This window comes from Pelodiscus sinensis, chromosome 21 (assembly GCF_049634645.1).
Source record: "Pelodiscus sinensis isolate JC-2024 chromosome 21, ASM4963464v1, whole genome shotgun sequence".
Taxonomy (NCBI): Eukaryota; Metazoa; Chordata; order Testudines; family Trionychidae; genus Pelodiscus; species Pelodiscus sinensis.
This window is the reverse complement of record NC_134731.1, coordinates 1,551,928-1,568,456: the sequence shown is the minus strand read 5'-3', so window position 1 is coordinate 1,568,456 and position 16,529 is coordinate 1,551,928. Positions and strand designations below refer to the sequence as shown.

Here is a 16,529-nt window from a genome sequence, read left to right as displayed (position 1 = left end):
GGGTTCACAGGCCCCTGAGCCCCCCAGACTGGTTTTCGTCTGCTTCCTCCATGCTCCCCCACACTCCGACTGCCCCTTCTCAAAGCCACAGAACACCCATCCCCCCAGGGAGCGCCCCCCTTCCTCTCTAATTCCCCCTCCCCGGCCAGGTGAGACTCCCCTTGGGCAGCGCTTACAGACACCGGCCAGTAGGGGTCACCCACAGCCCACTCAGCAACCAGTGACTGCCCCACAGAGTGGACTCAGGGCTACAGGAGTGTACAGCCCCCCCACCTACGTCTCACAACCCGACGCCGCCCAGCGCCCGCGAGCGGCCCCACGGCGACACCCGACGCTGCCCAGCGCCCGCGAGCGGCCCCACGGCGACACCCGACGCTGCCCAGCGCCCGCGAGCGGCCCCACGGCGACACCCGACGGCGCCCAGCGCTCGCGAGCGGCCCCACGGCGACACCCGACGGCGCCCAGCGCTCGCGAGCGGCCCCACGGCGACACCCGACGGCGCCCAGCGCTCGCGAGTGGCCCCACGGCGACACCCGACGGCGCCCAGCGCCCGCGAGCGGCCCCACGGCGACACCCGACGGCGCCCAGCGCCCGCGAGCGGCCCCACGGCGACACCCGACGCTGCCCAGCGCCCGCGAGCGGCCCCACGGCGACACCCGACGACGCCCAGCGCTCGCGAGCGGCCCCACGGCGACACCCGACGGCGCCCAGCGCTCGCGAGCGGCCCCACGGCGACACCCGACGCTGCCCAGCGCCCGCGAGCGGCCCCACGGCGACACCCGACGGCGCCCAGCGCTCGCGAGCGGCCCCACGGCGACACCCGACACTGCCCAGCGCCCGCGAGCGGCCCCACGGCGACACCCGACGGCGCCCACGCGCCGCGAGCGGCCCCACGGCGACACCCGACGCTGCCCAGCGCCCGCGAGCGGCCCCACGGCGACACCCGACGGCGCCCAGCGCTCGCGAGCGGCCCCACGGCGACACCCGACGCTGCCCAGCGCCCGCGAGCGGCCCCACGGCGACACCCGACGCTGCCCAGCGCCCGCGAGCGGCCCCACGGCGACACCCGACGGCGCCCAGCGCCCGCGAGCGGCCCCACCGGCGACACCCGACGACGCCCAGCGCCCGCGAGCGGCCCCCACGGCGACACCCGACGACGCCCAGCGCCTGCGAGCGGCCCCACGGCGACACCCGACGGTGCCCAGCGCTCGCGAACGGCCCCACGGTAACAATCCTGCATGTTGGGGGCACATGCAAAGCTCCGCAAGGAGGCAGCTTTCATGTTCAAGTTTCCTGCTGGTTAGCACGAGGAAGATGGAGTCAGGCAGGGGAGGGTCCCCTTCCCCTTCCCCTTCCCCTTCCCCTTCCCCTCCCCTCCCCTTCCCATTCCCCTCCCCTTCCGTTCCCCTTCCCCTTCCCCTCCCCCTTCCCATTCCTCTTCCCCTCCCCTTCCCCTCCCTGCTGTCCCCCCACTGTCCCCCTCCTGCTGTCCCCGCTATCCATGCAGTGCGGCAGGGCCCCCTGGAGGTAGCTGTGCTGCAGCCCTGTGCCTGGGGCCAGCCGTACCCACCCTCCACGCCTGCCGTGGCCGCTGCCTCTCCCCTCCCGCTCGCAGTCCCACGCAGGAGCCCAGGCAATGCCCCTGCGCGGGGGCCACGCTGGCCTGGTACTCGCCTGGTCTCTGCTGCAGCCCGTCCCAGCGCCCGCAGGCCTCAGCCACGTCCCAGGCCAGCCAAAGTGCAGCTGGACGTGAGTGAAGCTCCTATCACAGACAGCGACAAGCTGGAGAAGCTCAGCCCCTCGCTGGCCGGGGCCCAAGACCCCTGAGCTCACAGAGCAGCTCACCTCCGCCTCCGGCAAGCCTGGCGCCCAGGGCCCGCGGGAAGGGGGAGGCCACCAAAGGGAAGGGCCTGGCAAGCCCCCAGTGGGAGGGCCAGCCCTGTGGGGAGCTCCCGGGCCCCTGCCGGCTCCCAGCTGCTGTGCTCCCGCAGGGGCAGGGCTCGGCTCCTGGCAGGTGGAGCCGGCCCCCTGCTCGAGCCTGAGTGAGCTACTCACCCTCCGGCATCCCCGCCGCTCCCCCGGACGCCGCACACGGCTGCTTCTCCCGCGGCCCCGGCCAGGTCAGCCCCCAAGGCCAGTGGGGTCGCCCGGTTCCATGGGGCTCCTCCCCTGCCGTGTGCTGGCCAGTTCGCTGCCGTGGCGCAGGTGGTGAGCCGCGAGAGCAGGCACATCTCCCCGGCTCCGGCGCCTGGCTGGGCTGGGCTTGGGCGTGGAGCCCCGTGGCCCCTCCTGGGAGGCGTCCTCGCTTAGCTGCAGTGGACAGGCGGCCCCGTGGCTCTCGGAGCCGGGGCCTGACTCCCCGGAGCCTCCCGCACGCTGGGGCAGGCCTAGAGACGCGCTGATGAGGGGCAGGGCACCTCCCGTGGGCCCCTGCAGAGACGCCAGTGACACTCCGGGCTGGCGGGGCCCTGACCCTGTAGGCCCAGCCCCACGGAGCCACGCAGCCCGGAGGAGCGCCTGGGGCCTCCTCGTGCCCAGCTTCCAGGTGGAGCCCAGAGCGGGCACCCTTGGGAGTCAGGGTGCTTGAGCCCAGCCAGCCCCACCCCTCCGGTTCTCCCCAGAGGCGAGCCCGGCGCCTGGCATGAGGGTGGGGCAGGGCCCAGGCTTTGAAGGGTTTGCGCTGGCACAGAGGAGCCGCCTGTGCAAGGGCTGGGCCGGGGGCCTGGCGGCCGGACACTGGCAGGGCGCTCCCCGGCAATTTCACCTGCACAGCACGGCTGGGGGCCCGAGCTCAGGGTGGGGCAGGGCCCGGCTGGCGCGCTGCATTGCAGGGCTTGTGCGAAGGTAGCGCAGCCCCTGCCGGCTAAGCCCCCAGCCCTACCCAGCAGCCACCTGGGCGGCCATAGAGCCTGGCCCTGACACCCATGCTGGCTCGCTGGCCCCACACCCTCTACGGCCGTGGGGAGCAGTGGGCCAGCGGACGGAGGCCCCAGAGCCAGGAAAGCCCCACACCCTGCCGGCTGCCGGCCCGGGCGGTCTGTGCTGAGCGCGGGGAGACGGGCAGGGGGCTCCCCAGAGCTGAGGGTCAAAAGCAGAGGGTGATGGGGGAAAAATTACCCACCTGCCTGCCTGGTCCTGCCCTCTGCCCCCGCCTGGCATCTGCCCCCCCGCCTGCCTCGCAGGACTGGTCAGAGGGCCCAGGCCTGCCATGGCAGCTCGGGTGTCCGGAGGAAACAGCTGATGCCTGGTACAGCAGCTTGGCATCAGCCCGCCCCTGGGCTCCAGGCAGGCAGCACCCTGGGACCAGCTGGCCTGCTCCCCCGGGCATTTCCCTGGTGCAGGCGGGTGCCCCCGGTGGGGACCTGCTGTTTGCTGCTGTGCCAGGCGCAGAGCCAGCCCCGAGCGACTGGACGGAGCAGGCCCCTGGCTCAGCGCTCTGGGCCCAGCCCGGCCCCCATGGCAGCGGGGGGGGTGCCCAGGTGCTGCTGTGCCAGGGGGCACATAGCCAGGCTGGGGTGGCTGAGCAGGGGGAACCTGGCGGGTCCCGGGCACTGGGGACAGCTGCACAAAGGTGTGTGGGGCCACCCACATTCATACCCCCCCTAGCGCCCAGCCCCCGCCACGCCGCCCCCCCCTGGGCCTCACCCCCACCTGGGCCAGCCTCCCCCAGCGAGGGGCCGGGCCGCTCCCCGTCCGAGCGGCTGCTCCCCGGCCTGGCCCTGCGCATTCCACGGGGGCTTTGCCGGCCGGGCGGTGCCAGGAGGCGCTGGGCTGAGGGGGCTGAGCTGGGGCGTGCGTGGCGCTCGCTGCAGGGCCCCACAAGGCCCGGTCGCACACTGGAGTCTGTGGTGAGCCCCGGGGGCTGGGCCAGGGCCCTTCTCCTGCCCCCCCACCTGTTTGCAGCCCAGGCCCCGGAGCCGCTCGCTCAGGCTGGAGTCCCGGGGACGGCTCTGAATTCTGGGGTAACCCCCCCGCCCCCGCTCCCACCCCCCCGCCCTCCCCGTAGCAGCAGAGCCCAGCCCTGCGAACAGGGAACCTGGAACGTTGGCATTTAATAGCTCCCCCCGGCCCCGCCCGGCACGCGCTGCTGGGACACTGGGCCCACAGCCAGGGCCTCGGCCGGGCCCCTGGCAAAGCAGGCCCCCGGAGCTGGGCCAGGGCCTGCGGGGGGCTCACAGTCCTCATCGGGGTGCTCGGCGATGGGCTCGTGGGGCGGCACCTGGCAAGAGGAGAGTGACAGGAATCTAGCACTCGCGGAGCAGGAAACAGGGCCAGGACATGGGCCACGGAGCACACGGCTCGGGCGCCGCCCCGCACCCCAGGGCTGCCCCACGGCGGGGAGCACACGGCTCGGGCGCCGCCGCGCACCCCAGGGCTGCCCCACGGCGGGGAGCACACGGCTCGGGCGCCGCCCCGCACCCCAGGGCTGCCCCACGGTGAGGAGCACATGGCTCGGGTGCCGCCCCACACCCCAGGGCTGCCCCACGGTGAGGAGCACATGGCTCGGGTGCCGCCCCACACCCCAGGGCTGCCCCACGGTGGGGAGCACACGGCTCGGGCGCCCCCCCCCGCACCCCAGGGCTGCCCCACGGCGGGTAGCACACGGCTCGGGCGCCCCCCCCCGCACCCCAGGGCTGCCCCACGGCGGGGAGCACACGGCTCGGGCGCCCCCCCGCACCCCAGGGCTGCCCCACGGCGGGGAGCACACGGCTCGGGCGCCGCCCCGCACCCAGGGCTGCCCCACGGCGGGGAGCACACGGCTCGGGCGCCGCCCCGCACCCCAGGGCTGCCCCACGGCGGGGAGCACACGGCTCGGGCACCGTCCCGCACCCCAGGGCTGCCCCACGGTGGGGAGCACATGGCTTGGGCGCCGCCCCGCACACCACAGGACCCTCCCAAGGGCTGGGGGCTTTGGGTTGGGAGACCCCTCTGTGCAGGGTCCCGCACAAATACCCCTTTTCTGCACTGTGGTCGCGCTAAGCAGGGGCGTCAGTGTCTGCCCCTCTCCGCCTGCACCTGCAGCCTGGGCCCCAGCCCCCCCCAAGGCAAAGAGGCCTGGTCCCCCCGCCGGCGCCTTGGATGGCCCCCGCGGGCAGGCGTGGCCCCGAACGCCGATGGGGCGGCGGATCCCCCAGCTCAGCGAGGCTCCGGCCGGCTCTCAGGCACCTGCTGGGGACGTACCAGCGAGGATCTCCTCCTGGGCTGGACGGACAGTCCCGGATGTGCCGCAGCTGCTGCTCCGGCTGTGCAGCTGGAAGCTGCTGGAGCATCTGGCCTTCTGGCTGGCTGGGCTCCGCAGCCCCATGGGCTTCAGCAGGCTGTGCATGGACAGTGCCGGGGCCCGAGCTGCCCAGAGCCGTGTGCAGCCGCCAGTGACAGAGTGGCCACGTCGCAGGCTGGGGCAGGCTGAGCGGCAAAGCGTGGCAGCTGCGTGCGTCTGGAGGGCCTGGCCCTGGCCTGTGCCGGAATGAGCTGGTGCTGGGTTCTAGGCCCCGGGTCACAGAGCCGGGAGAAGGAGCCGGCGCGGGGGCTCCGGGTCACAGAGCCGGGAGAAGGAGCCAGCGCGAGGGCTCCGGGTCACAGAGCCAGGAGAAGGAGCCGGCCCAGGGGCTCCGGGTCACAGAGCCAGGAGAAGGAGCCGGCCCAGGGGCTCCAGGTCACAGAGCCGGGAGAAGGAGCCGGCCCGGGGGCTCCGGGTCACAGAGCCGGGAGAAGGAGCCGGCCCGGGGGCTCCGGGTCACAGAGCCGAGAGAAGGAGCCGGCCCGGGGGCTCCGGGTCACAGAGCCGGGAGAAGGAGCCGGCCCGGGGGGCTCCGGGTCACAGAGCCGGGGAGAAGGAGCCGGCCCGGGGGCTCCGGGTGAATGGCCAGGCAGCGCCATGAGAACGTAGAAGCCCCAAGTGCTCGGGGCAGGGGCTGGGTGTAACGGCCGCAGGGGACACTGCAGCCTTGCCCAGCGATGCCAGGCCCTGGCCAGGCTCTCGCAGCCTTCTCTGCAACCCCATGGCTCTGGGAGTAGCCCCCCACATGCAGCCCCTCCCCCTCTGCATGGGGGAGCCTCTCCAGACCCTGACTGGCGCAGGAGCAGTGGGGGCTGTGGGCTGTTCTCCTTCCGGGGGGGGGTGCCAGGGCCCCAGGGGGCTGCCTGCATCTGTCACTGGGGGGCGTCCAAGGGATCTTACCCACCGGAGCCTGGCTGCCCTCTGCTCCCCACAGCCGGGGCCCGAGAACAGGGTGAGGGGCTGTCCCGGGGTGGACGCTCTGGCAGGGGTGGACAGACAGCGCCCCCCAGTCTCTCCAAGGCAGTTTGCGCTGCCAGGGCCCGGCTCTGGCCCGGGGAGCCGGGCTGAGTCTCAGTCCCCCACGGGCTCCATGAAGCCAGCGAAGGAGGGTGGAAGCGAGTTGCCGGCGGCCAAGGCTGGGCCAGTTCCCCTCCAAACGCAGGCCAAGGAGGCCACATGGGCCTGGGCTGCCCGGGCCCTGGCCATGGAGGTGACCCAGCAGGCCTCTGGCTAGCAGGCAGCTCCCAGTCCCATTCTCCTCGCCGCTCACCCACGTCCCCCCGAGTCAGCCAGGTGGAGCCTGAGCCCGTGCCGGGGGTGCCCACAGCGTCCCGGACCAGCCTGCCATAAGCCTGCAGCAACTCAGCCCAAGGTTCTGGAGCCGTAGCACCCGACCTGGGCTGGGGGGCAGCTCCGGGCCCCTCCCTAGAGCCCGAGGCCTGACGCTTCAGCTGAGTTCGCGGGGCCCCGCGGTGCGTCTCATGCCTGACTCTGGCCTGCTGGAGCCCGGGCCGGGGGGCTGTTGCTGTACCGGGGAGGTAGCTCTGAGCCGCGCCGGCCAGCCCGGGTACCTCTGGACTCCCCTGTGGCAGGGGGGCCAGAAAGGCTCCGTCAGCCCAGAGGGGCAGGTCTGGCCCTGCGGGAGAACAGGGTGCTGGTGGCAGCTGCCTTGCCTGCCCCCCCGGCGGATCGTGCAGCTTTTCCGTAATCCAGCCCAGATTCCTTAATGCAACTTTGATGAACATGCCCCCGGAAAGAGGCTTTCCTGGCCGGCGTCCCTGGGCCCCCGGGGCTCCCGCCCTGCCTGCTGCAGCACAAAGGGCCGGGCCGGGGCCATGGAGGGGCCGATGGCGTGTTCAGGGGGAGGCGAGAGTCCTATGGGCCCTGCCACATCACCCCACTGCAGGCTGCCAGGCAACGGGGCTCGGCCCGGCCCTTCCATTCGGGGGGGCTGGGGGAGCTGCGGGTCGGCGCTGGGAAGGGACGCAGCAGATTAACCCTTCTCTTGCCAGGCGCAGGGCGGGTGCGACGTTACACGGGCCCGGCCTGGGAAGGGCCCTCAGTCCCAGAGCTGAGCCCACGGAGACTGGGGAGGGCGTCGGGCAGGGGGGCCAGGCAGAGCCAGGCCTGGTCCCAGGGGCCAAGGGCTATTCCTGGCTGCGATTCCCCCCCCCCGGAAATCCTGGCCCCAGCCCAGCGCTTGGCACAGGCTGGTTCTGCCCCAGCTCCCAGCTCCTGCACGTCCCTGCACATGCCCAGCTGCAGGGAGCCCCAGAAACCCCTCTGCACCCCAGGGCCCCCATCCAAGGCCAGCTCCAGGGTGGGGGGGGCTGCCCCCTCTCTCCTCCCCCGCAGGAGCTCAGAGGCCTACCCCTGCAGCAACGTGGCCCTCGCTGCCCAGCGCTGGCTGCCAGGGAGGTGAGCAGGTGCCCTGCTGGGCCATCACGCAGCAGGGCCTTGGGGGGCCAAGCCCCAGGGCTGAGCAACCTAGACAGCCCCCATCACCCTGGCAGGGCTGCCCCGGCCCTTCAGACCCATCCAGCATCCTGCAGGCTCCTCGGGGACTGTCAGAAACTCAGGGCACTGACAGCTCCCACCTCCGCCCCAGAGCTGGCTGCATCGAGCCAGGTCAGCTCAGCGGAGGGCAGTGGCCGAGGGCAGGTGGCTGCAGGTGCATGCGGAGGCCCCGCCTGACAGCCCTGCCCTGCCCCCCGGGTGGCACCAAACACCAGACGTGGGGATCCCGATCCCCCACTGGCCCTGGGTCCCTGGCACCCTGCAGCCAGCGCCCAAGGGGAACCCGACCATGTGTCAGGCTGGGGCTGGGCTTGTTGCTGCAGATGGTGTCAGTGTGCAGTGCCCAGCCCGGCCCATCCCCCGGCCCCCAGCCCGGCCCAGCCCAGCCCCCGGCCCCCAGCCCCCAGCCCAGCCCGGCCCAGCCCCCGGCCCCCAGCCCAGACCAGCCCCCGGCCCCAGCCCAGCCCGGCCCAGCCCCCGGCCCCCAGCCCGGCCCAGCCCCCGGCCCCCAGCCCGGCCCAGCCCAGCCCCCGGCCCCCAGCCCCCAGCCCAGCCCCGGGCCCAGCCCCCGGCCCCCAGCCCGGCCCAGCCCCCGGCCCCCAGCCCCAGACCAGCCCCCGGCCCCCAGCCCAGCCTGGCCCATCCCCCGGCCCCCAGCCCGGCCCAGCCCCCGGCCCCCAGCCCGGCCCGGCCCCCAGCCCAGCCCAGCCCCCGGCCCCCAGCCCGGCCCATCCCCCGGCCCCCAGCCCGGCCCGGCCCCCAGCCCAGACCAGCCCCCGGCCCATCCCCCGGCCCCCAGCCCGGCCCAGCCCCCGGCCCCCAGCCCAGACCAGCCCCGGCCCCCAGCCCAGCCCGGCCCATCCCCCGGCCCCAGGCCCGGCCCAGCCCCCCGGCCCCCAGCCCGGGCCCATCCCCCGGCCCCCAGCCCGGCCCATCCCCCGGCCCCCAGCCCGGCCCAGCCCCCGGCCCCCAGCCCAGACCAGCCCCCGGCCCCCAGCCCAGCCCGGCCCAGCCCCCGGCCCCCAGCCCGGCCCAGCCCCCGGCCCCCAGCCCGGCCCAGCCCCCGGCCCCCAGCCCGGCCCAGCCCCCGGCCCCCAGCCCAGCCCGGCCCAGCCCCCGGCCCCCAGCCCCCAGCCCATCCCAGACCAGCCCCCGGCCCCCGGCCCCCAGCCCCCGGCCCCCAGCCCGGCCCAGCCCCCGGCCCCCGGCCCCCAGCCCATCCCCGACCAGCCCCCGGCCCCCAGCCCGGCCCATCCCCTGCCCCCCAGCCCGGCCCAGCCCAGCCCCCGGCCCCAGCCCAGCCCATCCCAGACCAGCCCCCGGCCCCCAGCCGGCCCAGCCCCCGGCCCCCGGCCCCCGGCCCCCATCCCGGCCCAGCCCAGCTCAGGCCCCAGGCCCCAGGCCCCAGTCCCCAGCCTGGCCCAGCTCAGCTCAGCCCAGCCCCTGGCCCCTGGCCCAGCCCAGCCCCCGGCCCGGTATCCAGCCCAGCCTTTGGGGCACCTCATGCATATAATGCCTGTGTCCTCTCCGGCCATGGCTGCCTCGGGCCTCGGGGGGGGGGGGGGGGGGAGAAGAAGGGGAGGCAGAGGGATCAGGTCGGAGGGTGGTGGAGGGGAGGGGAGGGGCAGTGGGCCCTGGGCGCAGCGTGGGGAGAGGTGCAAGGGGTAGAGGGGGCAGGGATTGATCAGAGGGGTGGGGGGAGGGGTGAAGGGCCGGGGTGGTTGGTGGGGGAGGGATTGAGGGCAGGGGGGGGAGGGTAGGCGGAAGGGAGAGGTGGAGACTCCAGGGCTGTGGGGGCAGGAGGAAGGCACCGGGCTGAGGGGGGGACGGGAGGAGGGCCCCGGGGGGGCGGGCGGTGGAGGGCAGGGGCCGGCACCAACGGGAGGAGGGGCCAGTGGACCGGGAGGGGGGGGCGGGCGGTGGAAGGGAGGGCAGAGGGTCGGGGGGGGCAGGAGGAGGGTCCTGGGGGGAGGAGCGGAGGCAGGGCGGGGGGGGCGGGAGGAAGGCCCGGGGGGAGGGGCGGGGGGGGGCGGGAGGAGGGCCCGGGGGGAGGAGAGGAGGCAGGGCCGGGGGGGGGGGCGGGAGGAAGGCCCGGGGGGGGCGGGGGCCGGGGGGGGGGAGGAGGCCCCGGGGGGGGGGGCGGGAGGAGGGGCCCGGGGGGAGGGGCGGGGCAGGGCGGGGGGGGGCGGGAGGGGGGCCCGGGGGGGGCGGAGGAGGGCCCGGGGGGAGGGGCGGGGGCGGGGGGGAGGAGGCCCGGGGGGAGGGGCGGGGGCAGGGCGGGGGGGGGCGGGAGGAGGGGCGGAAGGCCGGGGGGGGCGGAAGGCCCGGGGGGGCGGGGGCCGGGGGGGGGAGGAGGGCCCGGGGGAGGGGCGGGGGCAGGGCGGGGGGGAGGCGGGAGGGGGGGCCCGGGGGAGGGGCGGGGGGGGCGGGAGGGGGTGGAGGGGCCCGGGGGGAGGGGCGGAGGCCCGGGGGGGGCGGGGGCGGGGGGGGGAGGAGGCCCCGGGGGGAGGGGCGGGGGCAGGGCGGGGGGGGGCGGGAGGAGGGCCCGGGGGGGGGCGGGACCCGGGGGGGGCCGGGCGCTCTATAAGGCGGGCGCCGGGCGCTGTCTGCCCCGCGGTGCTGAACGGGCCCGGGCCATGCGCGGCGCTGCGGCTCCTTTGCCTTCTGGCGGCGGCTCGGGGCGCCGAGAGCCCGGGCCGCCCCGCTCCGCCTGCGGCTCCCCGGGCTCGGGCGGGCGGCAGCCGCCGGGGGCCACGTGGGCGCCGGAGCCGGCGGGAGGCGCCGCCCGCAGACGGGCCAAGCGGGGCTTCACCTACCCGGGCACCCTGTGGTGCGGGGCCGGCACCAACGCCGAGAGCTACGAGCAGCTGGGTGAGCGCCCGGCCCGGCCCCCGAGGGGGCTCCGGGGTGGGGGGCGGGGTATAGTGGGAGTCGGGGGGGGCCATAGGGGCTGGGGGGTCAGGGGGGCACAGGGGCTGGGGGTCAGGGTAGTGGGGGGGTCAGGGGGGCACAGGGGCTGGGGGTCAGGGTAGTGGAGGGTCAGGGGGGCACAGGGGCTGGGGGTCAGGGTAGTGGGGGGTCAGGGGGCACGGGCTGGGGGTCAGGGTAGTGGGGGGTCAGGGGGGCACAGGGGCTGGGGGTCAGGCTAGTGGGGGTCAGGGGGCACAGGGGCTGGGGGGTCAGGGTAGTGGGGGGTCAGGGGGCACAGGAGCTGGGGGGTCAGGGTAGTGAGGGGTCAGGGGGCACAGGGGCTGGGGGTCAGGGTAGTGAGGGGTCAGGGGGCACAGGGGCTGGGGGTCAGGGTAGTGGGGGGTCAGGGGGGCACAGGGGCTGGGGGGGTCAGGGTAGTGGGGGATCAGGGGGGCGCAGGGGCTGGGGGGTCAGGGGGGGCGCGGGGGGTCAGGGGGGCGCAGGGGCTGGGGGGTCAGGGGGGCACAGGGGCGTGGGGGTCAGGGTAGTGGGGGTCAGGGGGCACAGGGGCTGGGGGTCAGGGTAGTGGGCGGCTGGGGGGCAGAGCTGAGCCGGTGTCTCGGCCGCGCAGGGGAGCACCGGTGTCTCGGCCGCGCAGGGGAGCACCGGGAGACGGACAGGTGCTGCCGGGAGCACGACCACTGCCAGCACGTCATCCACCCCTTCACCTCCCGCTACGGCTACCGCAACCTGCGCTGGCACACCGTGAGCCACTGCGCCTGCGACCGCCGGTACGGCCTGCCCGGGGGGCGGCGGGAGGGCCCCGGGGCGGGGAGGGCCCGAGGTCAGTGCCCGGCGCTCCTCACCAAGCGGCTGGCAGCAGCTCCGGGCTGGGAACACCCCCTCCCCCCCCCCGTCCGGCCCAAGGCCTCGGGCTGGAGCCACCGGCAGGCTGCCCCCAACAGCTGCAAGGCCACGGCCCACGGCGGCTGGGGCTGCAGGGGGAAAGGAAGCGGGGCGCGGGGGATGGGACAGGAAGGCGCCTCCCTCCACTGCCCCAGCCCCTGCCCCGCCTGACGCTCTGCCTTGGCCTGCAGGCTGCAGGGGTGCCTGCGGCAGGTGAACGACACGGCCTCCCGCGTGGTGGGCCAGGCCTTCTTCAACGTCATCCAGGTGCCCTGCTTCGAGTTCGCCTACCAGGAGCAGTGCGCCGAGCCCTACCTGTACCTCTGGTACGTCCCGCCCCCCCCAGCAGCGCGCCGAGCCCTACCTGTACCTCTGGTACGTCCCGCCCCCCCCAGCAGCGCGCCGAGCCCTACCTGTACCTCTGGTACGTCCCGCCCCCCCCCAGCAGCGCGCCGAGCCCTACCTGTACCTCTGGTACGTCCCGCCCCCCCCCAGCAGCGCGCCGAGCCCTACCTGTACCTCTGGTACGTCCCGCCCCCCCCAGCAGCGCGCCGAGCCCTACCTGTACCTCTGGTACGTCCCGCCCCCCCCCAGCAGCGTGCCGAGCCCTACCTGTACCTCTGGTACGTCCCGCCCCCCCCAGCAGCGCGCCGAGCCCTACCTGTACCTCTGGTACGTCCCGCCCCCCCCCAGCAGCGCGCCGAGCCTACCTGTACCTCTGGTACGTCCCGCCCCCCGCAGCAGCGCGCCGAGCCCTACCTGTACCTCTGGTACGTCCCGCCCCCCCCCCCAGCAGCGCGCCGAGCCCTACCTGTACCTCTGGTACGTCCCGCCCCCCCCAGCAGCGCGCCGAGCCCTACCTGTACCTCTGGTACGTCCCGCCCCCCCCCAGCAGCGTGCCGAGCCCTACCTGTACCTCTGGTACGTCCCGCCCCCCCCAGCAGCGCGCCGAGCCCTACCTGTACCTCTGGTACGTCCCGCCCCCCCCCAGCAGCGCGCCGAGCCCTACCTGTACCTCTGGTACGTCCCGCCCCCCGCAGCAGCGCGCCGAGCCCTACCTGTACCTCTGGTACGTCCCGCCCCCCCCCCAGCAGCGCGCCGAGCCCTACCTGTACCTCTGGTACGTCCCGCCCCCCCCCAGCAGCGTGCCGAGCCCTACCTGTACCTCTGGTACGTCCCGCCCCCCCCAGCAGCGCGCCGAGCCCTACCTGTACCTCTGGTACGTCCCGCCCCCCCCCAGCAGCGCGCCGAGCCCTACCTGTACCTCTGGTACGTCCCGCCCCCCCCCCAGCAGCACGCCGAGCCCTACCTGTACCTCTGGTACGTCCCGCCCCCCCCCAGCAGCGCGCCGAGCCCTACCTGTACCTCTGGTACGTCCCGCCCCCCCCCCAGCAGCGTGCCGAGCCCTACCTGTACCTCTGGTACGTCCCGACCCCCCCCCCAGCAGCGTGCCGAGCCCTACCTGTACCTCTGGTACGTCCCGCCCCCCCCCCCCCCAGCAGCGCGCCGAGCCCTACCTGTACCTCTGGTACGTCCCGCCCCCCCCCCCAGCAGCGCGCCGAGCCCTACCTGTACCTCTGGTACGTCCCGCCCCCCCCAGCAGCGCGCCAAGCCCTACCTGTACCTCTGGTACGTCCCGCCCCCGTGCCCGCTGCCCCCTGACTCTGACTCTGCCTCCCCCTCCAGGTGCAGGAAGTACCACACGGTGCCCATCGCCGTGGCCCGGGAGCCGGTGCTCTACGAGTTCGGCGGGGAGCGGATCGACGCAGCTGCTGTGGGCAGGCCAGCGGCCCTGCCCAGCACCCCCCTGCCTCCGTCGAGGGCCCCTGCCCGGACCGGCACCCAGGGGCTGGGCAGCTTCGGGACATCGCTGGCCCCGGGGCCCAAGCCAGGCAGCCGGCAGCAGGGGCAAGGGAAGAAGAGGGGGGGGAAAAGCAAGAAAGGCAAAAGGCTGAAGAAAGGCCCATCCACAGCAGGGGTGCTGGGGCTCCCCACCCCCGCTGCAGAGGCTGCCTCCCTCTCCTCTAAGCACCTGGGGGGGGCAGAGGCGGGCCGGGAGCTGCTGGACACTGGGGGCAGGGAGAACGCCTTCAATGCCATCCTGAACGATGCCCCTGCAGCGGCTGCCTTGGCACCGCGGGGGCCAGAGCAGGCTCCCGGCACGGCCCAGCCCCAGGGCAAGGCCAGGACCCCGCCTAGGCCCCCAGGCGCCAGCAGGAGGAGGCAGAGGGAAAGAAGTGGAAGGAAGGGCAGGAGCCAGAGAGCTGGGCCTCTGCCCAAGCTGCTATGAGGGCCCTGGCGTGTAATAAAGGAGATCAATGCAGCAGCTGGGCCCAGCGGGGTCTGTACCTCCCCCGGGGCCTGGGCCGCCTGAGGACTTGGGGGTCACGTCCCGGCGGGGCTGGAACGTTCGCAGCCAAGAGGCGACTGCACGTTACTTTGTCGGCAAGTAGGCCCCCGAGCCAGCCCTGGGCAGTCACCACCCCGCACTCCTGCCCGGAGCCACGAAGCCAGCCCAGCCCCCGCCCCACCGGACCAGCTGCTTCCCGTCAGCCTGGGCCTACCACCGCGAGTGCAGGTGAGAGAAGGCCGAGGCCCTGCTCCCCCTGCCTGCGGTTTCATTTCACGCCAGGCTCCGGGCTGCTTTCCAGGGCCTGTGGCCACGTGCTCCCCTGCCCTGACCCAGCTTAGCTCCCACCGCTGGGCCGCACTGGTTGGGGCAGGCACTAGCTGCTGACTCAGCCAGTTCGGCTGGAGCATTTCTCAAGCTGCTTACAGAGCTCAGGGGTTTAGAGCGAATTCTCTGCCCTGCTCGCGGGCCGGCCGGGAGGGGCGGTTTTACACCCGGACCCGCCCGAGGAAAGGCAGGTTCTGAACGCTGCTCAAGCGCAGGGAGGGCCAGGAGCCCAGGCCAGACCCCAGCCGGTGGCACGTAACTGACTCTCCCCTGCCCTGTGCAATAAGAGCAGCTGTTCCCCGAGCTCAGGCCTGGAGCTAGGCCCGGCCCTTCAAGCATGGCCGCCGAGACTCAAAGCGCCGTCGGCTCCACGCGGGGTTGGCAAATTGATCTGTCACCATTCCAGAGCCAGCCTGGGAGAGGGCAGCTCCAGGGCCCCCAGCCAGCCTCTGCCTCCGGACACGGCCGCTTGCGAAGGGAGCAGGGGAGCCCAGGCCCTGTTTGCTGGCAGCTGCTCTCGACCAGACGAGGTCAGCCCCAAGGCCCCGCCAGCCCAGCGCCTGTCTGCCGCCGGCGGCCAAGGCCAGGGCCCCGGGGAGCGAACAGAGCAGGGAACCCTCACGTGGTCCCTCCCCCTCGCCCAGTCGCAGCCTGGGGCCACCAGAGCCGGGCGAGGTCTGGGCACCGCGGGGCAGTAACGGACGGCTCGCGCCCCCGCCGAGGGACCCAGCAGACCCTGCCGCCAAGCAGCTCCACCCCCGAAAGGCTCACTCACTGCAAGAGACCTTCCCCTCCCCTCAGAGCAGGGCAGGTGGCGGGCCACGGCCCAATCCACATCCCACAAGGAGAGTTTTCTTGATGGAAAGGGAAGCCCCAACCCAGGGAGAGCCCAAGGAGCAGCCCTGGCTGCTGCCTGCTGCCCCCGCCAGCACTGAACAAAATGAACCAGGCGCAGGGGGTCAGGCTGCGCCTTAGAGCCCTCCTGCACGGAGGGACGCGGCCGGCCGGCCCCCAGGGGAAGCCAGGCCCCTCGTCCCTGGAGAGACGCCGGCTCCGTTCCCAGCTGAGGGCAGAGGCCGCGGCCGACTCCCGGAGGATCGTGGGGCCAGCAGTGCCTCCGCGGCTGCCAGGCAAAGCCTCTAGAGCACGGAGGGACGGGAGTGGACAGGCCCCGGCTGTGCCAGACCCCCAGGCGGTGGCTGCGTTCACACGGCTCCTGCTGGGGGGTGGCGGGAGCCCTCGCCCCCCAGGATTCCGGGGCAGAGAGAGCGCCTGAGCCGCGCGGTACAAACACTATTTATTAGCCCTTGGCGGGTACAGGCGCAGAGCGAAGCAGGACGGCAGAGAATGAGCGCCTCCAGCTGGTTCCCCTCCCCCTCAGCTTGGGCCACGGGCCGCACGCCCCTTGGCAAAGCAGCGGGCTGAAAACCCCTCAATAAATACTGTCCCCACCCCGCCGGAGCAGAGGAAGCCGCGCAGCTGCCTCTCCCGGCAAGAGCCCTGGCCCAGCGCTGCGCGGGCGCCCTGCGAACCCCGCCGGGGAGCAGCTGCAGGGCCCGCCCCCGGGGAGCCCCCAGCACGCACTCCGGCGGCCCCGGGCTGAGCTGTGGGGCCGGGCCGAGGGGCTGCAGCGCTCGTCTTCCCAGCTAGGCTGTGCTCTAGTCTCTGGCTGTGGACGCAGGGCGCTGGGCATTGCTAGAGTCTGGCTCCACCATTACCTGCTTGGCTGAGCTCCCCACACAGGGCACCTGGGGCCCCGCCCCGCCACGGCGGGCAGCTCCCGGGCAGACGCGCCCTGTGGCCCTTGCCACCCGGGGGCGCAGTAGAAAAGAAGTGACGGGGAGGGAAGGGAGCCCCCCAGAGAGCAGAGGTGCAGGGTCCGGTGCTGCAAGGCCTATCGATCCATTTCGTCCAGGAGGGGCGTGGCGTCCCCGGCCACGGACAGGGGCGTGCTCTCGATCATGGGGCTGGGGGACGGGCGAGGGGTCAGCCGCTGCTTCTGTTTCCTCCGCTCAGCCTCCTTCTCCTGGAGCCACTGCTCGGCCATCTTCCCCCAGTCGATGGCAGCGTGGCTGTTGGACCTGGCCAGAGGCAGGGAGTGAAACATACAAGCAGCAGGAGCCCAACGGGTCAACTTCCCGCCCTCCCTGCCCCCAGCTGCCCGGGCAGGAGGACGTCTCCTCGGGCCACAGGGCAGCGCGGCTGGGGCGGTGCCCCTCCCTAGAGCAGGGCGCAGCG

General features: G+C 74.5%; 2 protein-coding genes across 2 annotated transcripts in view; one reads left to right on the top strand and one right to left on the bottom strand.

The window, feature by feature from the left end:
* The first annotated feature begins 10,434 nt into the window (after window positions 1-10,434).
* Window positions 10,435-13,937, top strand: PROCA1 (protein interacting with cyclin A1). The gene is made up of 4 exons (XM_075905113.1): window positions 10,435-10,669; window positions 11,367-11,499; window positions 11,806-11,940; window positions 13,301-13,937. Exons 1-4 carry the CDS (start codon window positions 10,435-10,437, stop codon window positions 13,902-13,904), a joined length of 1,107 nt encoding a protein of 368 aa, XP_075761228.1. The 3' UTR covers window positions 13,905-13,937.
* Window positions 13,938-15,571: 1,634 nt separating this feature from the next.
* SUPT6H (SPT6 homolog, histone chaperone and transcription elongation factor) overlaps window positions 15,572-16,529 on the bottom strand; it is a 46,471-nt gene continuing 45,513 nt past the window's right edge. Inside the window, exon 37 of the mRNA XM_075904507.1 lies at window positions 15,572-16,372. Coding sequence (XP_075760622.1) covers window positions 16,186-16,372 — 187 coding nt within the window. The 3' untranslated portion in view covers window positions 15,572-16,185. The remainder of the gene's footprint in view (window positions 16,373-16,529) is intronic.